The sequence below is a fragment of the Cephus cinctus genome, unplaced genomic scaffold (genome assembly GCF_000341935.2).
Source record: "Cephus cinctus unplaced genomic scaffold, Ccin1 Ccin1_scaffold0029, whole genome shotgun sequence".
Classification (NCBI taxonomy): domain Eukaryota; kingdom Metazoa; phylum Arthropoda; class Insecta; order Hymenoptera; family Cephidae; genus Cephus; species Cephus cinctus.
This window is the reverse complement of record NW_014332776.1, coordinates 14516-38374: the sequence shown is the minus strand read 5'-3', so window position 1 is coordinate 38374 and position 23859 is coordinate 14516. Positions and strand designations below refer to the sequence as shown.

The following is a 23859-nucleotide window of genomic DNA, read 5'->3' as shown; positions in this document are numbered from 1 at the left end:
CGTAAGTCAGTCTCACTTTTATTCCGGACCAGCCTCCCCTTCCGGCGGACACGCAAGGCCATTGTTCTTTTTCCTTTTCACGTTCCAAATACATCGACGTTCACAGCGCTCGGCGTCTAGTTTACGACAAGATCCGTGACGTATTACTTGTATATATTTCAGACCGTGTTATGCCGAAGGTACTGTACGATTTTAATCATTCAAATCGTCTGCTTCTCTGTACGACTTTTACACGTCATGCGATACATGGAAACATCGTTGATGACTATCGCGACGAGTCGTCTCGCTAAGGAATACAGTAAACTTGGGTTCGCTGTGTTTCGTGACTGTGTGGGGAAAAAAAGAAAGAGGAAACTGTCAGATCATTCTCATCTCCTCTCAAGATCCCATTCACGTCAGTGTCACGTATCTCGTAGTCAAAAATCTGAATAAAGTCTCAGCTACTCAGGGCCACTTTCGTATACTCCTACGTGGCATGTGTATCTGCAGTTCAGGATCTGCCTTTATATGGTGCCTTGGGTTACTTCGCGGACCTTCGTAATTCATTCGAGGTGCAAATGGGGTACTTAAAGTTTCCCAGCGAACCCAACAAACAGTTTAGGGTCGTTGGACAGTCGAAGGTTTAAGGTTCTCTCGGTCCTAATCCTCATACCGTTAATCCATCTAAGGTCGAGGACCAATTCGATGATCGGAACTTGAGCCAATGCAGTCAACGATTAAAGTTCTAACGGTACTGTACCGGTATGCAGTTTACGACAGGCCACGGTTACCCGTGGCTCGGCAAGATGCCTACGTCCAGCAACAGCAGGAGCAACAGCAGCATGAAAGATACCTAGGCGCAGGACGTTGTGACCTGGAATGGAACGGTGTTTTGGCCTCGGGTAGGTGGAGGTGTGCGGTCTCTATGGTAACGCTAAGATTAAAATGCGCCAGCTACGTTTCTATGTTGTAATGTTATATATATGCATATATACCTTGCCATATTTAATAGCCGTAATGACTTTGGCGTGCGGCATAACGTTTAGCATATACTGCTAATATTGCTTAAACGCCCATTTCAGCTATTTGAATTTCCCGCCCCGTTCTCACGCTGCTCCTGTCCCCGTTAATGCACCTCGAATTAAATGGTACCTCGTGGGCGTGACATTCTCCTGGTGGATATCTATGTGCACTCATGCTTTATAGATGCGAGATCATTCTTCTCTTTCGATACGTGCCACTTCCGGCTGCGAAATTCCTATCTATGCATCTACAGACTCATACGACTCACCATGCTCGACTGCACTCCAAGACGGGACACAGTTTTCGGTCGATGATTCAGGATGTGAGAGGACGGACTCGATGGGACCGATCTTCTTCTCTCTCGGATGAGCTCGATCGTTATTGATCTAGTTGAAAATAATTTTTTGTTCTGTTACAATGGTTTAGGCGATGGTAAGGGGGCAGTAGAATTTATTAAATTTTTATACTTTTTTTTTTTTTTTGAAACTTTTAAATTAGGATTTTGCCGTTGTTATTATTATTATAGAGAACTCTCGCGTAATCAATATTAACAGTGCTAATTACTCATTGGACGTTGCTCAAAAAGTTTAACTCCTCTCGATCACAACGTTGAATTCTGCGCATCACTCGAGCACCACTTCCGGCGAGTCGCAATACCGTAAAAGGACGAAGTCGTCATATCCGTTTGAAAAATGCCTATCGGCAATGCTGTACGTAGTAATAACTTTCAAAGGCTCTCATTATATTTTACGTCGAGCGACCGGGCTTACTCTGCCACGAACTTAAGCAAATTAGTTCGCAGCCATTTTTCATTAGCGATTAGGTACTTCTCTATTTATTCGTAACTATTCCAACAGTCAGGATAATTGCATTCGACTGGGTTACCCAAAGACAACTCTCCCGTAAGTAAACAACGTCGTTCATGTTTTTCTATATTTTCTTACCAGTAGTTTACCAAAGCGCAGCGACGTGGCGTCACGATCGCACTTTTTCTAGCGAGATAGCGTGCGACGATACGAATTGCCTAGGGAAAATCTCACGACAATACAGTCTGGGTGCGTGCCGAAATGTACTGTGACAGTATTGCCAGTACTGTAACCAACGCTGTGTCCTTATTCGTCCGTAAGCATCTAAGAGAGATGTAATTACTTTTACAGTACTGTCAGTGCATTTCCGAACGCACCCTCTCTAGGGTGACGTGCTGGACTGCGTATCGATCTATACGCTTCTGGCACTTGGCCCTCTATGAGGGCATAAAGCCATAAGGAACTAGAAGAAGAAGAAGAAGAAGAAGGGACTGCATATCGATCTATACGCTTCTTAAAATTTCATAATCAATGGGCAACGGACTGGTGTCATATTTTATTTACACTGTATTGGACATCCAAGTAGCAAAGGACTGACAAGTCTTCATGTGGTCGAGTCTCTATGAATGAACGTTAAGACGCCCGTATAAGACTTGTCGCTCGTGTAAACTCTCGCCTGTTAGATTTCTTTGGGCTTATTTTTCAAGGCTTCCGCAGGCCACACCTTCATTTCCTTTAACGTCATTATATCGCACGTTGTGTCTTTACTTAAACGCTTCTTCAGATCTTGAGCTTGTATTACCTCCAGTTACTCGGCTTGATGTTTCTGCTCGTTACCTGCTATTATTCTTTACGTATATTTAAAATGGTAAGAGCTTCTCGAGATAAGGTAACGAGCTTCTCTTGCTTTTATATTTATTATGCTCTTATCAAGTATCGTGATCTAGAGTGCTCGGCAATCCTTATTTTAGTTATCGCATCCTTCTTTGAAAGCAATCACAGCTCGAGCATGCCTTAAACGAAGATTATTGAAGCATTTGAGGAACTGTATTTGAGTGAATATTAATAAGGATAGAAAGTTCGTGTTATCTGGTATATGTGATAGAGAAATTTACAATTATTTTATTTAAGTACAGTCTATTGATTTTTTGTGCATTCATTTCATCCGTTGAACAAATTTTTTCGTGTAAATCTATTTGGGTATGAATTTCTTGTTCAATATTTGACGTCTTGCGGGTTTCGATCTCGGCTGCTTAAGGCCGCGTTTCTAACTGTCGAGATCTTCGGATTAGCAACTTTCTTGTTCAGAATGAGACTTAAGTGAGGTGCATTATGGGTTAGGGCGTCAACCAAATGCATCCCCATAGAGAATAACTATGAGTACCGACAGGTAAGGGCATATTTACCGATGCAGACTTGAAACGTTATATTGTCTTCTGATAAAAGAACGAAACGGGACATTTCAGTGGCAGATGAGACTCCGAGTAAAATTTAATAACCCATCTGTAAGAGTACAATTGGCGAAATTCCGTGAAATATTTTTATCTACGACTGTACAGTTATACGATTCTTTTCGAGACATTTTCGAAAACCCAGACGACCAAATACTAGGCTACATCGCTCAGAGTCGTTACTTAGAAAGAATTGCTACGTCCATAAAACGTCTCACAGATTTTCTTTTTGTCACGTGGCTTTCAAATTTCAATCCCATATGCCCATATTTGTCCCTATAACAACTGCTTAGATAAAAAGAGCTCCATCGTCTCGACAATAAAGAAAAAAAAAAAAAAATTAATAAAAAGAATTAACGAGAGAGGATAATAAGAAGGCGTGGAACTATCGGTTATTCTTCCTTATATTTATTTATCTAATTTCATCCTCAATCCAAAGACGTCCACGTGCTTTATTGTAGAGGGGAAAAAAATCTGCTATATCCTTCAACCATATTTGTCATGTAAATCTCGTGCGCGTATTGTATGATTTTAAAATGGATACCGTAAAATACAAAGGATAGTACATACGTCGTACATGCTCGTACATATGTACATACGTGCTCTTTGCCAAGTAATAAATTTCAAACAATCCCTCGCAAGCGTTTCCTTCGTTCCTGTTGTCATCGAGCCTCTAGCCAATAATGGTTTATTATCTTGCAGCTAGATGGCGATATTTTTTAACTGTGACTCCTTTACGCGCATTCTTGATAGAACTTATTGAAAAATGTCAGCCGCGCTTTATTTCACTGCCGTTATACCCAAGCGACCGTTATGGTGTCTTGGCTGCTGTGTACTGTCCACTCAGCTTCTAGCCAAATACGTCAAACAAAGGCGTAGCCAGTCCAGGATATTTGCGTAGTCCGTGGCAGACTGAACTTGCTCAGACATGATTTCATGACTATCGATGAAGAAAGTAGTTCGTGAAAATAAGCCCCAAGCTGTATCCGCTACTAGCAGCGATACTTTTAATATCCTTGAGACTCTCCTTGAAACTGAAACGATCAGATAAGAATTTGGCTTCGTGTCTATCGAGTATACGTTTGAAAGTGAATAAAGATTTTTCAGCATAATAACACGTAGCTGATAAGAAACGTACGTGTATCTCTATTCACGTGTTAGGATTTAACAATCTTACCTCCGTAATTAATATCTGGTAATAAATTGCAATTAGCACACCCACGTCGAATTGATTATTACCCATCGTAAATTAGCATTCACGCCAACGTACAGAAGCATGGACTTTATTGTCGGTAATTTCAATGCGATCACTATTGCCAAGATAAAAACGACTATACTTATTATCCACAACGCGAACCTTCTAGAAATGTACTAACTTAAATGTTACTATTATCTAGATTTTTTTTATCACTTCCGGTCGCCATCTTGGCCTACTCGTTATACTTACGCGTGGATATCGCCGAGACTCTGATTAATTAACGTAATTATTGTCCATACTTACTTTCGTTAAATTGCCAATTTTTTGTCAATTCATAATTACAATGTCTCGCGTGTCGTATACAATTGCGTATAACAATCAGCTGCCAGTCTCACATTTACATCCACTGTGTTATATATCCTGGAATTCGTCGTCGTCGTTTTCAATGAGATATTCGACCATGCCAGTTCTCACGAAGCGATCGTGGGCGGCGGGAATATTTTCCATTCGCCGTGAGTTTCGAGTTCCTTTAGCGGAATGGGAGTCACTCGTTGTGTACCTACGCACTTCGTAACTGGTTACCCGCGGGACAACGATTGACGACCAGTCGGGGGCATTTTCATCCGAAGGGTTTCACTCTCGTGCGATTACGGCCGCCATGTTGGATCTGACAGTCGAGTGTGTCGACTGCTTTCGACTAATTCCGAGAGGAGGCGCGCGCGTCTCCGAGGACACTCCACGACTCATTGTCAATTCTGTTCAAATGAAAAACAAAATCGCGTGACTATTCTCGAGTTAATCGCATCTTGCGTAGATCGAAGTGAATTGTATATGTATATAGCTCGCTAACAATTACACGTGGGAACCGACCTTTGAAATTAATCGGTATAAGAATACATTTATGGAAAGAAATATAATCGAGATTAAATTTCTTTATCTAAACGCATCGTACCAATTTACATCGTAACCGGACGTAACAAACTTACTGTGACATTCTTGTTAGGAATCTTTTGAATGTGACACCCGAGTAGGCGTTTACCTTTATTTAGCTACTAACAGTTGTTGGAGTGGGTGTTACACTGCGATTGCTGGATGATTGATCTACTGTTGATTTGATTGGCGAATGTTTTTAAAAATCTTACAAAAAGCAAATTACCGACTGTAATAATATTCAAACAATTAGTCAATGGACTTTGGTGTAACCGTCGAATATCCATATACACTGTCTTCGTAAAGAGTAGTTGTACAGTAGTTAGATAACATTTGCCGCGTGAAAAAAAAGCTACGAGATTATCATTACCAGCCCAACCGCTGAAGTATTTAATTTTAAATATTAACCATCGACGCGAAGCTTTATTTATCGTATAAATATTTAAGATATAACTTATAACTTGTCCTAACACGTTCCGAATCCCGTTAAGCATGTCCCCGACATATCTAACCTCGCGAGAGGATGGCAAGATACGTTTACACGAAGATCATCAGAGAGAAACGTTGCTCCGCCTAACGTGGGACAATGATGAGAATAAAAATACAAACGGTGTCCAATGAATTAACGGAATGTGAAATCGGTCGGCTGATATCCGCAAGAACGTACCTGTCGTCCATTGTGTTTCTTGGTTTCATTATATGGTATATATACGATGCGAATGCCAATATATACGTATTTACATTACATGTAATGCAAATACCACAGTAGAAACCGTGTGTGCCGTCTTGTTTCCCGCACTCGTATTATGCCTGATATATGCGCCAGCTCTTTTTTCTTGCTTACAGTATACTCAAGACAGCCGCCCTGCACTGCTTATACACATGTATACAAATTTACGTAGATATATGTGACACGAGGTACATTGTTTTGAAAATTGAAAATTTTTACAGAAAAAAATTAACTCTTCTTTCTCACCAGCTTGGTGTATCTGCTTGTCGACTTTCTTTTTGGCCGATTTAATTATAGTTAAGATTTTTTTTACGAATTTATTTATTATACATAATACACCGAGAATCTTCGTATCGTTCTTATCCATTGCGCAATCACGGTTGTCTTTCATTCAGACACAAGTTCTCTTGTTGTAAAGCCGTTGAGCAGATATCATCGTGTCTAATCGTGTACAGGTATGTACGCATGTCCCTGGACACGCACTGGTTGTTTATGTTAAGTAAGAGAAGAAAATATATATAGAGGGAATAGAACGGAGAATGAGGATCTGATGAAGATTGCGGACCTCACGTATGGTATATACTACCTAAGGAGTTACGTAAATTACATTTTTTATGTATATGAACGCGTGGTCATATGTGAAATTATAGTTATGATTATATGGCAGGTATATACGCTTCGCTACCTATACGACTGGGTCAAGGGTCAATAGTGACAGTTAAATTCTTGGTCGTTAAATGATTATCGTCCTGTTTGTTTCTGAAAAATTTTGTTAAAATTACTGTAACTATAGGTCGTCGTTAAAAATGCAGTTTTTTAACGAGGTTTCGTTCAATTGTTTTTTTTTGTTAAATTACCTTATCTTAATGAGTCATAGACTTAATTTTTGGAATTTAATGACATTTCATAATTGACGAATAAAATTAATATTTGTTTCTATTTAATACGACCAGTCGCTAAGTCACATTGCACAAGGGTTATCGGAACGTTATAATGTTATACATTTTATGGAGTTGCCAACTGGCTTGATCTTCGATCTCTGTAATCATCATAAAATTCTGTGTGTTAGGTTGACGCTCCTGGAGATCTCGGATAGCAGGAAATGCCTGTCGTCGTAATACAGTACAAATGAAATCACGTGTTCGTTGATCCTTGAACTGTCTTTTAAATTGTTATTAATAAATTACGCAAGAATGCACGTATGCTAACACAATTAATCTTTTATCACTGTTCTTATCAGCGTCCAGCAGATAATTTACATGTTGAGAAAAGTAACCAGGACGATGGCCCCTGACACGTAAATTCCTAAGCTGGGATTTTTCACATATGTCTACCGCACAAAGGACAGTAAGAGTCGTTGGTTTTGGCATTGCCGTATTATGGCGACATAGCAAAGAAACACGCCTGACAGTAATCATCCGACGCTTAAAATGGTACTTCTCTAATTACACGTGAAGCTCATACGGGGTAGATGCCCATTAAAATTCCAACTTGGAACAATACTCGCACTTTCGTATCTCGCAGATGCGTAGGCGCGTATGTCGCGATTAAATTGTACCAAGCGAGAAAGTTCGTTTCCCGCGATACGGCGTAGTTAGCAAAAAGGAAAAAAGAAATAAGACCAGGTTCATAAAGACGAAGAAAAGAAGAAAATGAAATTGCCTCAAGGCGAAATGCATACGTTGATCCGTATGCGATCGTTGAAAGCAGGAAAAAGAAGAAGCGCATCGTCCATTGGTACCAGCGATACGATATACATATATATATTGTCCGTGCCGGGTAAAAGAGCGTACACGCTAATAAGCTTCTTAGGGTTAACACACACGGCAGCGCAACTCTCGTGCTGGTAAGAGAGAAGTCGTGAATAGTCTCGAGGAGAACGCACTCTAAGAAGAACTAGGACGTCTTCTCCGAGAGTATCGCGCAACGGTCTGAACATCCCCCGAGAGAACGTCAGGCGGTGGGAGAAATTTAAAAAATGGTACCGCAGGGCGAGAAAGACGCCGACGCCGTCCTCGTGTACGACGACTGTGCAAGTGGCAGGTGAAAGGGGCTGTTTACTTGAAAGTGGTAGGGGTTCTGTTCGTGGGGAATGTGGTGGGGATATTAACAACGTTATACGGTGCCACGTTCTCTGCTGCCGTGGTCATCACGATTCACAGTTCACAGAACAGCGGTTGCCGTCGGAGGAACCGGTTGCCGATTGACAACCTGCAGTCTGGCCCGTCTTGCTCGTTATTCGATAGCTTCTGTTACTTTATCAGCTTAATGTACTCTCTCCTTCGCCGAGATTCCGTCTTCGTACTAACGTCGCGCTCCTCGAAGGAAAACATTCCTGCGGACTTCTTTTCGTAGAGAATTGTTTTGTCTAGCGTCTGTTTTTTCTTCTTTTTTTTTTCTCGAGTGTCGAGCGCCTCTGCGCGCGCGCGCCTGCTCTGTTTATATTCTATACCAAGAAAAATGAGCGGACCTAGTGTCGACATTGTCTGGGACCCTCAGGCCCAGATAAATTCCCTTGACTGCTGGGATTACTCCATCGAATTTGCTTGTCTTCAGGGACCCGAAGGTATTAACCTGGAATGTTTTATTTACTATGTTAGAAAGACTCCTGGTGATTTAGGGGTTATTTATTTTTATCATCGTTGTGTGTCGTGTTATCAGTGAGTGACGTGTGTGGCGACTGTGATTTAACTTTATCAGTGCTTATGGAGATGATTTTATATTTTATATATATATATATATATATATATATATATATACACACACGATATATATATGTTACGTGCCTAGATCTCTGGACAGGAAAGACATCCCGAGGTCCTTGCCCTTGTATACATTTTGATGGACGTTCCGTCCAGTCTAACTCTTTAGTCGGCAAGGAGGAATGTACATTCTTGTTGAGACAGGACTCGCCTTCACTTACCTTTGTATTCCACCAATCCTTAATGCCATTCTTTATGTCTTATCAATATATCTACATTCCTAATGACACGCTGCTACATGAAATTGTTTGCTATAGCTATTTCAACATGTTGCCAGCTTCGGTGCAGTTAATTATTCAGTTTCGGTGCTGCTGGATAACAGTTGAAAATTCGGTTGCTTCTTTAAATGACTTCATTACCGACACGAGTCCGACTGTTTCTCGAATAGCGCGACTAATGACTTGTCTAATTAACCATTTAACATGTTTGGCATAACAAATTGTTAAATTACGGTGGTCACAAAATTTTTATCTATATACGCATTCATTACTTTGTATTATGAGCGGTTATTGTTTTTACCGTTAGGCTAGGCAAAAGCACGTGTACATACTACCCGGTTTACCTGATGTCCAATTGATTGAGAAAATTTTATTAGTATCGATAATAATCATCATTTAGTTTACAACCGTAATAATAATCGAAAGTCGTGTTTTGATCTTTATCTATTAATTTATAACAGTTGACACTGGTAATAACGATTATAAAAAAAAAACTTTCTCTCAAGACTTTACTACGTTATTATTAACGAGTCTCCGTTACGACATCTTCAATGCAACGTTCGAACACTTGGCATACTTCATACGAGAAATAACAAAAGCATATTTCGCGTGGGACTTTCTGAAAGAACGTTGTTGTTTAGTATACATGTATACGTACTTATAGATTCCTTACAGCGCGAGTGCACGCGATGCCTAATTCATGTATGCATCGAGCAAACAGAAAATCCAGTATCCATTTTGTCTAGTGAGATTTAGTGTTTACGCGTCGTCATTGATAAGGAAAAACAAAATTATTTTTACGTGACACAAGGAAGTTATATTATGGTTAAACATGAAAATAGGGTAAATTTACCGGTAAATAAATATATTAAGAAACTTCTTCAGTGAGTATATTCCCGTTTTCAAATCATTATATATATATATGTATATATACAGGTTACGCGGCGAACGTGTCCATTCACTTGTAGATTCACCTTACAGCAATAGGTGTACATGTTTCAATAATCGTTTAGATGGTCTGGCAGTCACTGTGTGTTATTGTCATTTGTCTTCAGAAACATCAGTCAGTTTCGAAGGAACAGGGATGGGCTGAGAATTTTTCTTTTGATTCCACGAAATCAATTTAAAAATAAAGAACGTAGTTGTAGAATGACAGTTGATCACGTTTCGTAATCGCCATTAGGTTAAGACGTGCATAAAGCACAGCGTGGCACGCCAGTGGCATGAAAAAATGTCTGGTATTACTGATTAGTATAGAAAAATAAAATGAAAAAAGTACCGGACGTTCCTCGTGTCCGTGTTCGATACTTTTTATGTTGTCGATCGGCCCGAATATTTTCGATCATCGATTTTAATGCCGGTTAAAAATTTTCTCAGGGACATGAATTTTCATATTTAAAATGCACGTGGAAAATTAATTTACTGCATATAAATTGTTTATGTTTTTCTTGTATCTTTTGTACGTCACATTTTAACAATTCGTCTTGGAGATTGAATATTCTTTTGACGTTGATTTTACATGAAAGCGTCCATTGTTCGTTGTAACGTAATTGTATCAAGAGGATGTAAGGTCGTGTTGTGCGATAAGTCGAGGCGAGGTCTGAAATTAAAAATTGTTGTAAGGTTTTGCCAAGGAACGACGACTTGTTGATTAATTTTCGTTTATAATTATCTTTTTCATATAACGGATATTCGAGTAATTATAACACTTTGTAAGAGCAGCTAATCAAAGACGAAGCATTGTTACCGTTAGTTCATACGAGTTCAATGAGACTTGTCTGAAATCTCATTAATTGTAAGGGTTCAATTTTCATAATTATATATTACAGATACTAATCACTGTCTCTAATTACGCGTTCATTTTAAATGTAGTAACTACTTGAAGCTATGTTCAGACTTGTGTTATAATCTATTTTTTTTTTCCACGTCTTTTCCAGATCTTCAATTGGCTGCTGAACTTGGCAAGACTTTGCTGGAACGCAACAAAGAATTGGAAAACAATGTGAAACACCATCAATCCACCATTGAGGAGCAAGCTCAAGAAATAGAGGTACTTATAATTGTGCATTAATTCTTATCAAAGAGTAAAATTATGTTGTATAAATCTCAATTGTAAAGAATTGCACTTGTTAAAATTTGTATGAAAATTTTCATTGTATGAAAAATTTTCAAACTCTTACTATAGCTGTGACGTTATGGCGAATTAAATAATATTTGGTCGTTGTATCGTAATTTCAATAATTCATCAAACTGTCATTGTATTGAAATTGACCGTAGTTCATAATTTTATAGTACGTATAACAATTAACGTGGATACGTAATCATGCAAATGTTATTCAGGAAATTAAATGAATTAGTAATTCGTTAGAGGTCGTAATTGCCGGCAAGCCGGATCAGCTTGAGCAAAGAGAGTACTTCCTAAATACTACCAGAGCACCTGATCCTCATTGCTCCAAAAGGGGACTCGTGTCAGAGAATATAGAATCGTGAAAAATACTATAGTTAATTTGCTTCGTTTGGATGTTCGCCATGCAATTATTCTTAAATCATTCATAGTGTATTGCATAAATGCATGAAATCTTAAAAAAATGTGTGTCTACATCATAAGACCGATGACTCATTGAAAAGTAGATGATAAAGAATTAAAAATATTTGCTTTGATTGCGAAATAATTTAAATTTCCATTTTTTTTTTTTCACTATTCTTAACATCAGACGCTACACTCGACCTTTTGACTTCGTCAAGACGTCATTCCTGCGTGCACAATGTTTATTGAGACGACGGCAGTCTCTTTACCGTGTCGATTAACTTGTTCGTTGACGCCACGTCTTTTTTGCAGTATATGAAAAAGCAAACTGCTGCCCTGAGGGAAGTAAACGATTCTCGATTAAAGATTTACGAGCAGTTGGAAGTCAGTATCCAGGACTTGGAGCGTGCGAATCATCGGTTAGCCCTCGAAAACAGTGGCGACAAGAAGCTCATAAAAAGGTCAGTTTGCACATTGAGTTGAGTCACGTGTCCAGAATACTGGCTAGTTAAACCGTACTTATGAAAGGAGTTGAATTATAATGAAAAGTAATGTAAATTCATATCCTCGTTACAGTCAGTGCTTAACCATCGAAAATCTTGAGGCACGATGCGAGGATCTTCAAAAGAAATTCGACGAGCTCACAGTCCGGTACGAGGCTTTCCTTCGTCAGCATAATTCAAGTCAGTCCCGAAATACCGCGCAATCTCAGACCACAGATGTTTGGAAAGGATCGGCCCCGCAAGATGGCAGCATAAAAAAGGTAAATTGTTATTTAAATCCAATAGAAAGCAATCTTCTTGCTATTAAAACTTTTATAATTATTCCTCTTGCGTAATTGCTCCGCAATGTGCACGCATTAAGAATTATTACTATAATTATTAATACAGGAGGCTGCCTCGTGTCCGGTCAGTCCTTCCTCGACGAGTACAGTGGACTCGAATGTCCGGGAATTGGCGAGCACCCTGGCGAAGGACGAAGAGGTTACGGATCTCCTGAGGCAGTTGCAGGACGCCAAAGGTCAAAGGGCACGTGAACAGAAACGAGCTGCTGAACTTCGCGAGCAACTAACGTCTCTTGTCCAGGAAAATAATTCCCTCGAGGAGCAGCTCAATGCTTGGAGAAACAAGGCGCAGGATATGAAGAATCTTCAGGAAGAGATCAATGCTTTGGAGGAAGTGAGGTACCTAGCGTGAAAAGACTTTTTTTTTAATGATAATACGACGTTGGTCGTTGAAGTTTTTCAAGAAATTTCTCACTATCGAAATTCATACTGTTATTCGGTATCGACTGTCGTTCGTTTTTATTGTAAATTCGATAAATTTCTAGACAAGGCCATCTTTGCGGACGCTGCTTGCGTAGCGTCGACACCAGGACGCACGACGAGCTCTCAGTTATGCTAGATCACGAGGAGGACGACGATATCAGCACAGCGGAATCTTTTGTAAACGACAGTCATCGGGAAACCGAATCGTTAATTCAGGTAAATAAATCAACAGTACGTAGGGACAGTTTTGCAAATCCCACACGGTATCTGCATATGTTAACAGCTTTTATAAAATGGCACTCTTTAGATTGCATGTAATTCATGGTTTTTCTTTATCACGATGACATTGCTCGTATCTAGCACGAATTAAATTGCCTGATCATGCTTTTCAACTCTTCAAGCCATATTGAAGTTTCACTAAATATTACCGTTGGCAATTTAATATCCTATGCTGATCAAAGTATTGTGATCTGTAATACTTGACGTAATAAATATATAAGAATCTCTGATTAGCCTTTGCAATGGCTCAGTGCAATGATATTTTATCAGATTTTTATTTATGTTATTAATGTTCAATGTTATCTTCAATGCGTCTTGTATTCGTGCGTTATATTGATGTCAGTGAAACTTTGACTTTACAACTGCTTGTAGCCTGTGAAACGAAAAAGATTGCACGTGGCTTGAAGGGGGTATCTCATTAATTATTTCAATAGCTTTTAATGGTAATTAATTTTTATCTGCTTTAGGAGAGAGTCGCTACAAAAAATGAACGTAAACAATTCACTTTGCTGATCTGGAAGATAGTGACTAGTATATGGAATGCGCCATCACTAATATATTTCTTTTTCGAAATGTTATGCTATTTGAAAAACGAATGCGTATTGCCAGCATTGCTAAAGCCGTTTAAAATACCTTTGTTCGTACTAAAGAAACTCTTGCCATCGATAAATTACAAAAAGATACTTTAGGAGGGTACGTAATATGTAATCCGTGTATTATTCGTCACCCGATAACAGTCGTTGACTAACAGTGCATTTTTCTTGTTGCAACGAAACCCAAAGTGCGAATTTTTACAACGGACAAGTTTAGTATTATACATTTATTTATTTTCATTATGGTACCTAATTGAAAACGCGATTATTTCTTTTCTTCTCTTTTTTTCTTAGTGACACGTTCGATATAGCTTTTGATACGAATTTTCTTTTTTAAATTAATAACTCTACAGGAAACGTAAAAGGTCGCGATAAATGAGTACCAATCGATTTACAGCAATTGTATGTAAACTGAAGTTGCAAGGTAGAGAACGGCAAGACTAACATTTTGAGTGGGGAGACGGTTTTTTCTCGATTTTTGTTTCGTTTAATTCGAGCTGTCACGCGTCTTCCCTTCACTCTTGTTTTATTACGCAAAGTTCACCAGATCTATCGAATGTCTTTGTCGAAGTTTGACTAGAATAATTAGCCTTCTTTATTATAGCATTTATACAGAGTAACGTATAAGCCGTGTACATAAGCGATTACATATATTTTTTTAACAAAATAACCAGGTCGTTTTTGAGAGTCGTCCGCGTTAGTCATTTTTTCGAATAATTTGTAGGATTTTGGAAAGTGAGCAGTTACTATTAAAATTCAATGAAAAGTTTGTTATTAAAAATATCGTAGGGGGACTAAGATTAGTATTTCGTTAACGTTGTATGTTACGTCTGTTTCCCGTTCATTTGTATTTAATTAATTTTGCTATTTTGCCTGATGCTGATCTTTTACATAAGATAATAATACAGAGTCACGCATTGATAAGTAACAGTATTAAAATTAGCCAATGTGCTACGTGAATTAGTAATAACGCAGTCATCGTACTTATAATTTTGAAGAAAAATTTTTCTTCATTCTTTCCAACGAATCTCAATCTATATTCCTAAAATTGATTGGCACGCGTAATCTCCTATGAAGAAAGCGCGTGTTGAGTAATTCAAAAGTACTTAAAAAAAGATATGCACGCGTATGCCTTTTATTTTGTAAAAAATATTTTGCTACGTGCATTCAGAGATCGTGAATCCTCATCCGCATGTTATCCATACGCCTTTCTTTTTTTCTTTTCTTTTTTCCGATTAGCGTCACTAGCTGAATAATCGTAGAGGCGGTGTTGTGCAATGTAAGTGCCAGATTTATATGATCTTAAATAAAAACATTTTGTTAACGGTGCCTTTGCATTCTTTTTATTTAATATCCTATAAATCTGGCGGAATCCTATGTTATCCTGGATCCCGCTTATCCTTACTTACTCTGCATATTCAGAACCTGATATTACTGTGGCATAAATACTCTAGATTTTTCGATATGCTTCTTATAACGCACCACTGCATGACCGTACAAAAGTAACTTTAATTTGAAACTGTGCAAAATTTACAAAAAGTTTCATTGTGATTGCTGATTGTTAGTTGAAACAATTTTTTTGTCACACTCTTGTAACGTCAGATAAAAATCAGAAATCACAATGGAACTTCGTTCAATGAAAGGATACTTGAACCATATGTCTTGTCCGTCATCCGTGCCGGGGCTTATTAATACTCTATAACAGTTTATAAGATATTGTAGAGCGCTTGGGGAGCGGGGTTTGTGGACGAGACAAGATAAAAAAAAAATGTGCAAAGTTGAAATAGATCGTTCGCTAAGTGTAAACCGCACGCGACAACGGCGATGAGGTCATTAGAAATGAGTATCCACTTACCATTGGAAACCCATTGATTGCTTATGTGTACACAGGATACGAGTCTCAAGACCAACGGCGAGAACGAGGCGGACGATAACCCGTACAGAGTTCTGGTAGAAAAATACGAGGCCCTGCTCGAGGTGCAGAGACATCCAACGTCGCGACCAAAGACCAGCGTCCCAACGCCATGCATGTCCCTCCAGGAGGAGCTCGAGATGTCCGGAGAGTTCAACTTCCACAGTGTTCAATCGGAGGCTGGCAGTCACCACGAGAACGGAAAGATTAATAACGGAACAGGTGCCCGACGAGGAAAACCTGGTCAAGGAAAGAAACCATTTTCAGCGACGCCAACAGACTTCTCCGAGGCAGAAACATCCTCTTCAGGTTTCTCGGACGAGACCAGCAACAAGGCTACTCAGACCGACGGTCGACCTGGGTCCTTCCTCTGCTCCATAGCCGACGGCGAGGACTGCAAGTTCAGCATTTACGACGACGCCAGTCCCATAGAGAGTCGCTTCCGGAAGACACCAGAGTATAGACAGCTCTTCCGGGAGATATTCATCGTGCTGAAACGCGCTGCTGAGGCTAAGGACGAGGGCGAGAAGCTTCCTCTGTTGGATGATTCGACGAACTCAGTACCCAGGGTACCACCGGTGACACCTGCCCAAGAGGAAGCCCCCAGCGAAATAACAACGGACGACAATCAAAGCGTCATGTCATCCATTGTCTCATCCATAGTATCAGAACCACCTTACAGAGCTTGCACCCCGGTATTCGACCAGAAGAAGGAAGACGATATCGTCAAGAAGGAGAATATCAGTATCCGGGACAAGTCTACGGAAAGTAACACCCCAAGGATTCCAGCAGGTCCAAGACGTCAACAACTGGAATATCTATCAGTGAATGTAAACGTGCGCAAGAAGTCTTCCGCCAAGAAGAATCCCGCCAGGAAGCTGACGTACAACGACAGACCAATCACACCGGACATCGTACCCACGACCAATCCTCGTATGATGCATGGAAAGTCGAACAGCGCTGGTAAACGGAAATTCAGACCTTTGACCAATGCAGAGCAACTAGAGACCAACGGCGTCTGGAATGGCAACACGATACATTATTATTCCAGTAAAACGAGAGATTCCCCCGTGAGCTCACGTAAACAAAGTGGCACCGGTTACAATCGTCAAATTAGCGAGCAGCACAATTCCAGTTATGAGTACAAGCCAAGTGCGGCTTCCGAGGGTGTCGCCAGACTCAAGCGACTCGATATGTCGTACGCGGAAGTACTTCGCATGTCAAACAAGCCCAAATCGACTAGCCGTAGAAATTAAGTCTCCTTACCGTTACTTTTACTTTTCACCCTTCTTATCACGTTCGCTCACCCTCCCTTCTTATCCCCTCGTATTCCCTGCTCCCATTTCCCAATCTACCTTAATTAATACCATGGTCGATAGATGATAATTTTGTACGTAAATCAAGCGCGACTCGTTGCGTAACCAAATGAGACAACCAGCGCGCGTAGTTAATGGCAGGTTTAAATTATTTTGTGAGCGTGTAAGAAGGATATGTCAGTATTCTAAAAGACTCTACCATTTAATGAGTCGTATCCCTCCCGTTAACTCTTCGCTCCGACCTAAATATATGTCCACTCAATCATCCCTTTTAATCCATTTGTAAATATACGCGAATCACGTTTACGCGAGATAGATTCCGCGTGCGTTCGCATCTTTTCGAATCTTCATTTTTTCTCTAGCTATATATACATATATTTTATATCGTATCGTATTGCATCTGATAATTCGTTATCATTTAGCGTTGTTTTTTCTTTTCTTTGTGTTTCTATCCTTCCTTTCGCGAGGTGTGCTTTTTCACGGAAGCGACGTAGGTATATGTATGTATGCGCGACTCAACTCGAAACGTGTCGATAAAGTTCGACGTTTCCGTTATATATTTTTTATTCCTTATTTTCCTTTTCTCGATCTGTTCTTCGTAGTTCGTGAGATCATTTCGCGATAGACCAAGATTTTGTTTTTGGTAACAAAGGGCTTTGCTCTCAAAAACGAAGAAAAAAGCAAAAAGGGGACGAAAATAAAAGCGAGTATTTATGTGCCATTTACTACATCAAATTACAATTGTCGTAATAAACTTCTTGCTCTGATTGAAGCTCCTGATTATTAATAATAACGGATATATATGTATACCTAAAAATGGTGCGCCACAGCGATGTCCGCGACGGTGTGATAGCTTTTGTATTCTACAGATACGGATGCTACATCGTTGTGGTCATCTTGTACAAGTGAATAAACCCCTTTATCATTATTATTCCTTTTATTATTATCAACATGATCTTCATTAATCGGCAATACACATTCACTTGAACGACACACATCCACTTTTCACACATGTTCTAATCGCGTACCTATCATACCAATAACCAGGTATATCAATATTTTTTTAAACGTGTTTGTTTTAAAAAAACCATTCATTGTATACCTTTATTCAATTGTATGAAATGTACAAGAAATTCATTGACCCACGCTCGAGCATTGTTATCTCGAGAAACGTCCAAGACTCGCGAGACATAATTGTATATTTGTATGATTAAAAAAAAAAAAAAAGATTTGAATCGAAAGATAGAAGGCAATTTGCAAGAGCTACATACAAACAGGGAATAAAAGAGGAGCGCCTGCGAATCTGAATTAACATTTAACACCCTTCAATAACGATACCTGCACTCGTTCAGAGAGGATGCACTTTAATTATGGCAATCGTCGAATAACGCACGATGGACTGCACCTAAGCTCGGTTGTACATAACTTGAACTGGCGTTTCTTCTTGTCCTGGGTATAATCAAGTTATTGATATGGGATCAAAATGAAATTATAAGAGTATTTTTTTGTTTAATTATTTATACATACTCTGCCATAGGTCTTACTGCTGGTCCAGTTGGATTATTTTTTGGTCGAGGATTCACCAACAGACACTTCATGGGATGTCCATCTAGCTGCCTATTGTGGTACGTCTCGACGGCCTTGGTTGCGTCTTTTAAAGTCTTGTAGATGACTTCAGCGGTACCTGGTCTGACTAATCTGGATACCAATAGTTCTCCGACGTCCTCGAATAATTCCTGTAAAGCCAGTAGAATTGTTTGAGTACATGCTACTTCTATTAGAGGTTATTGAAATTTATCGACGAAGACTGGTTGACATTTTTATAAATTGTTAAATACCTTGATATCTTCTTGAGTAACGTTTGCTTGCAAATTGGAAACTACAATTCGATATCCTGTAGATTGCGATGACGAGCCGGAACTCGTTTTGGGACGTGAAAGAATTCCCATCGTTCTTGGCTTTATCGGTGCTGAATCTAACCGAGATTTCACTCCTACTTCTCGATGGGAACGTTGCTCAAAATATTTGTCATCCACGACATCATCGGTTAAGATAGTTCTGAAGTAGGATTTTTGAAATATATATAATTTTATTCTTAATAAAGGTTGGCGAATCGAAATAAAGGATTTATGGTAGATTGTCGGTGAGAAATAACTAAATAATGAATAATGTATTGATTCAAGTATTACAAACGGTTGTTCTAGAAATCGTTTGTTTTCCATAGAATGAATGGAGGGTTATACAATTTTTTTAAGATATCAATGGAAGGGTAATCACTTAGTTGTGAAAGCATAACCAATATAAAACCATACCTCGATTTTGAGTTGAATGACCAGTCTTCTCGAAATGATGAAGGAATGGGCTTAGTCTACAACAAAAAAACTTGTAAGTTCCAAAAAGTAGTACATGGTTTAAGTTAATTGTGAATTAAGTGTCAAAATGTTAAGGATTCATGAGAAAGCAGAAATCCCTTTACTTCAAGTGAAACTTACACGTACCATAGCAGTGCGAGCAGCCATCTTAAACTCCCTGGATCTCTCAACCTCTGCTTTCCGTGAAGGAATATTCCTTCCAACATTGCTCGTTGGGGGTTTTACCCAGGTATACGGCGACGAAGGTTTAATACTGAACACAGGTGGTGGTGGCGGTGGTGTTGGTGCATATTCATTACTAACTGTACGTCTTAATGGAGGTTGTTCTATCAAGTAATCTAAAAATATAAAAGTAGAATAAAAATAAGAGCCATTTCAAATAACTTTAAAAACTAGCCAGTAAGCCTCTATAACTCCTGACCTTCATTATAGTCCATATTCATATCATCCACATAATGTGGTTCTGCTACAGGAGTTGATCGATATCCAACAGTTCTTGTATGAGTTGGTATATAGTTCGTAGGTGATACAAGCTGTATTACTGGAGGCATTTTATTAGTAGTTAGCGAAATCCGTCCATTCCGTCCAGTTTTCCGCGAAATCCCAGACATAGGTGCATCGATCTTCTTTAAATGAGATGCACGCAGCTTGTCTAGCTTCAAACGTGCATCACTTTGCTTAGCTATTTCAGCTAACTTATCACGTGCATCAGTGAGTTTCTCACGATTTTTTTGGATTATCTTAAAGCGTGCATCTGCAATCACATGCGTTCCACGTCCTCGGACAGATCCATTAGCACGAGCTCCTCTGCTGACACCTCTACGTATTCTGCAAAAACAATTGCATATACAGATTGTAATCATTACAGCACATACTACTATTTTAAAATTATGAAAGGAATAAATAATTTAGAAAATGCAAAATTAAACAAAACAATTTAATACAAAGAAATATTATGATTCAGATGGTAGTTTTAAGTAAATGCTGGTTTTGATTTTGATGAATGATAAAGAATTATTATAACAATACAGTCCTGTCCATGCCTAAATGAAAACCATATAAAAAACTGAAATACTTTAAACAATTTAATAATCCAATTAAAATTAGTAAATGCTTTCATTTCTAATCAGTTACGAATAGTTATCATTTCCAATAGACACTAAACTCCAAAAATCATATTGTACTGTACATACAATATACAAGAAAGAAGTATTAGAAAAAATATTATTATAAATAAAATGTAATATTATACTATTTCATAATTAACGTACAGGAAATAACCGTTACGGAGTACTTGGATCTTTAAGGTTATAACAGACCCAAGCGATTTGGAGTTCTATAATAAATACTAACTAGACATAACTATTGATATGTTAGTTTTCTTACCCGCCTCTGCCTCTCATTCCTGAAGGTTTCGATTTTTTAATTATGTCATCTAAACTCAATCCCATTTCAGCCATACCAAACGCTGATACCACGGAAACAAACTGCAAAGCACAAATTACAAGCCTCTTTTTTGTGATTAGCGTTGAATTAGTTGAAACTCGAAGAAGTAAAACAAACCAAGAGTGCTTACACTATAGCAGTTCACGACCCACGCCAATATTAGTATCGATACCAGTGATGAGTACTTAGGGAGATGCACAACGCTACGATTTTAGGCAGAGATGAGTGGGGAGATGCACAACGCTCCGGGTTTAGGCGATACCAAAAGCATGGCGCTAAATCGTAGCGGCGAGTCCGGGAGTAGGATTTCGTGATCATCGCCTCCGTCGACAATACGAATCCCGTCGTAGCCGAGCTAAACGGGAACACGGACGCGTAGCATGGCGGGCAGAGGTTCTCCGCTACTCACCGCTGTTTCCCAAAGCAACCCTTAGAACGAGCCCGGGAACTATAGAACTTCTCAAGAACTATTGAAAAGGCCTATTGTTGAATCATTTTAAAGACATTTTTAAGAAAGTCCAGTGCCAAACTGACACCCGTGTAGCACCTCAATTTTTACTAAATATTATTGAATCTTGATTTACTGTTAAAATTTATTTAAAATATAAAATTAAGGTTAAATCAAAATCTCGCAGAATATACGGAGTAGATAAAAATTGAATTGAAATTGTAGAATATCGAAAATAAATTACGTTCAAATAGAAATAATAATAAATTAGGTGTTTGAAAAATTAAAATAATTAATTCAATCAATAAAGTAAAATATTGATACTTAGAAATCGGAAATTCTGGCCAAGCATATTTAGAAGTACTGGAAGTTGTCCAAAATTGTGTGCGCGCAAATTCGTCGCGCAGGACTCGGCGAGTGGGGGCAGGCAGATGGTGGGGGGAGCGCTCGAGGTAATGCCCGGACTCGGAGCGGTCATTCTTCCTCGAGCCGGTCTCGTATACTGGTCTCTTGGAAACACCCCTCATATCCATTTCCAACTTTCTTCTTCTTTTATATTTATTTCTTCTTTAACTACTTATTTCTTTATTTTTCATTCTTCACTTTCTTATTTATCTCTTTCCTGATTTCTTCTTCACTTTTATAACTCTATTCCTCACTTTTCTACTTCTTCGCTTCTTTATTTCAACCTTCATTTCATTCTTCTCGTTTCGCTCTGTTCCCTCTCACTTTCCATTGTGTTTGTCTTACTTTTCCTATTTCCTTGGTCGGGTCGAGCATATTCACTAGAGTAGTCATATAAAAAGGTAGTTACCCTGTTAGAGAAGCTACACGTATAGACTATGATGTCGGGGGTTGCCCTTCCGCCTCATCCGCTGAGCTTGCTCAGTGGGTCGGGCCCAAGTTGTGGCCGCAACAAGACCTTATGGGTCTCCCGACGGGGGCCTTGAGCCCCCTTAGGGTATCTACGGCCATGGTCTTTCGTATAGTGAATCTAACCAGGTGTTTAGCTCTCGCGTATTTAGTATTAATTTGTTCGCTTTGATAAAAACGTTCCAACATGTCGTTAACCCTTGGGCACTTGTGTGGGTAGAGTCGATCCTATGTGTCGGTGGAGAGGTCGGTGTGGTAGTCCGTTGACTCTGGGTAAAGTCCTATTTGTGCTTGTACTTGGGGGTCTTCTTCACTTGGGGTAGGTGCGGATACTATTGAGCACCTGCTAGTATAAAGTCACCCTCTGTCGGAGACATTTTGCGCGGGGATCGATGGCTAACGGGGTCCGCCGCCGGCGGCGGGCGCGGTTCCTTACGTCTAACTCACTGAGCTTGCTCGGTGGGAAGGGACGGAGGTTGTAGCGTCGAATATCGTTCTTCGGGATGTCCTGGCGTGCCCGCAAGGGCGCCGCCGGGTGCTACGTCCGCGGTCTTTCGTTGCGGTGAATCTTGACTAGGGGTAGACCTTTCGCGTTTTACTTATCCCTTTTGCGTTTAACTTATCTTATCCTTTTCACATTTAACTTCACATTGAGGTTTTCCCTCCCTAGTCCTATGCGCGAAAGCCGCAGGACTCGGGGGTTTCTCTCAATAAAAAAAAAACACGGTCCTCTATGGGGCCTCAGAGGGGTCGTAGCTCCGTTCAGAAGAGGCAGGACCTCACGGAAATGGGTGAGGAGGGGCCCATTTCGCTCCCTCATACTTCCTACTTTTTTCCAATGTTCTCTTTTCTCGATCCTCCAGAATAATCTAGTCGTCGTGCATACGTTTTAAGCATTTTCTTCTGTCCTTGTTTCCACAGTTCTTACCATCTCTCTTCTTCACTCTTTCTTTTTAACAATCTTCCTCTTTTTCCTTTCATCAACATCTTCCTTGTTTGCTGCCTTCTACTCAATTTTCGAAAAATGTTTCTACTCAATTTTCGAATCTCCTATTCCTTCCTATGCCTCCATCACTCTCTTCCTAGTATATCCTTAAAAACTAAGTTGTTAAAATGTTCTTTGGAAAAGAAAAAGTTCGAAGACACAGCATTGGTTACAGTTCTCGAAGTACTAATAGTATGTACTGTGACGTGATTTTTCGAATCACGGTCCCAAGGCGGCTCCGGTTACCGACACAGATAACGTTCTCGATTTCTGGTTCTCTTCGGGTCGCCACCCTGCTCAGAAACTACGCTTTCGGGTTGAGTCGTACAGTTATGTCAAGGCTCTCGTAAGATTTCGTTATTGTTTAGTTGAGGTCAAGGTGCTCGAATCTGCCGTGGGGAGATAGTCTCGACGTACCGAGTTGCTCGGCAGAGGAGAGTACCCGACGGAGACGTCTCCACGGACCGGCAGAAGCCCGGGTGAGATACCGAGCGCCCCGCTGGAGATGGGCAAAGTTTTTATATGGTTAAGGGCAGGAGTGGAACCTCCTGCCCGAGTACCAGCTCCGGTGAGTCTCCCAGTTTATTAATTGGTGAAGGGATCTCGATACATAGTTAAGATTCGTTCTGCTACGTTCTCGATCCGTTACTCTTTGTCTCTCGCACTATTTGCCGGACTCTTACTCCGACCCTCTCTACCTCAAACCTAGCAGCCTGAGCGGCCGTGCATTTCCGTAACCGTCCG

At 39.7% G+C, this 23859-nt stretch overlaps 2 protein-coding genes and 1 long non-coding RNA gene across 6 annotated transcripts in view; 1 reads left to right on the top strand and 2 right to left on the bottom strand.

The window, feature by feature from the left end:
- The window catches only part of LOC107267858 (cerebellar degeneration-related protein 2), a 41839-nt gene extending 23919 nt beyond the window's left edge, over positions 1-17920 (top strand). For 2 of the 3 annotated variants that reach the window (XM_015740034.2, XM_015740026.2), the window contains 6 exons: positions 11035-11147; positions 11937-12085; positions 12201-12387; positions 12515-12807; positions 12954-13107; positions 15654-17920. In XM_015740034.2, the coding sequence (XP_015595520.1) occupies positions 11035-11147; positions 11937-12085; positions 12201-12387; positions 12515-12807; positions 12954-13107; positions 15654-16931 (2174 nt within the window). In that variant the 3' untranslated portion in view covers positions 16932-17920. Of the gene's footprint in view, positions 1-8272; positions 8684-11034; positions 11148-11936; positions 12086-12200; positions 12388-12514; positions 12808-12953; positions 13108-15653 lie in introns of those variants that run through there. The other variant, XM_015740017.2, reaches the window with a different exon arrangement.
- LOC107267882 lies at positions 3646-5151 on the bottom strand. The gene is made up of 2 exons (XR_001537707.2): positions 4437-5151; positions 3646-4293 (listed from the first exon to the last, which is right to left on the bottom strand). It is a non-coding gene; the product is annotated as an uncharacterized LOC107267882 (long non-coding RNA).
- A 143-nt stretch (positions 17921-18063) lies between the features above and the next one.
- LOC107267873 (polymerase delta-interacting protein 3) lies at positions 18064-21077 on the bottom strand. Of its 2 annotated transcripts, XM_015740045.2 has the most exons (8): positions 20940-21077; positions 20750-20850; positions 19785-20191; positions 19484-19701; positions 19304-19359; positions 18830-19049; positions 18519-18727; positions 18064-18440 (listed from the first exon to the last, which is right to left on the bottom strand). In XM_015740045.2, exons 2-8 carry the CDS (start codon positions 20821-20823, stop codon positions 18356-18358), a joined length of 1269 nt encoding a protein of 422 aa, XP_015595531.1. In that variant the 5' UTR covers positions 20824-20850; positions 20940-21077; the 3' UTR covers positions 18064-18355. The 2 variants fall into 2 exon arrangements, with proteins under 2 accessions (XP_015595531.1, XP_015595542.1); XM_015740056.2 differs by having other exon boundaries at positions 19490-19701; positions 20750-21040.
- Between the last annotated feature and the right edge of the window lie 2782 nt (positions 21078-23859).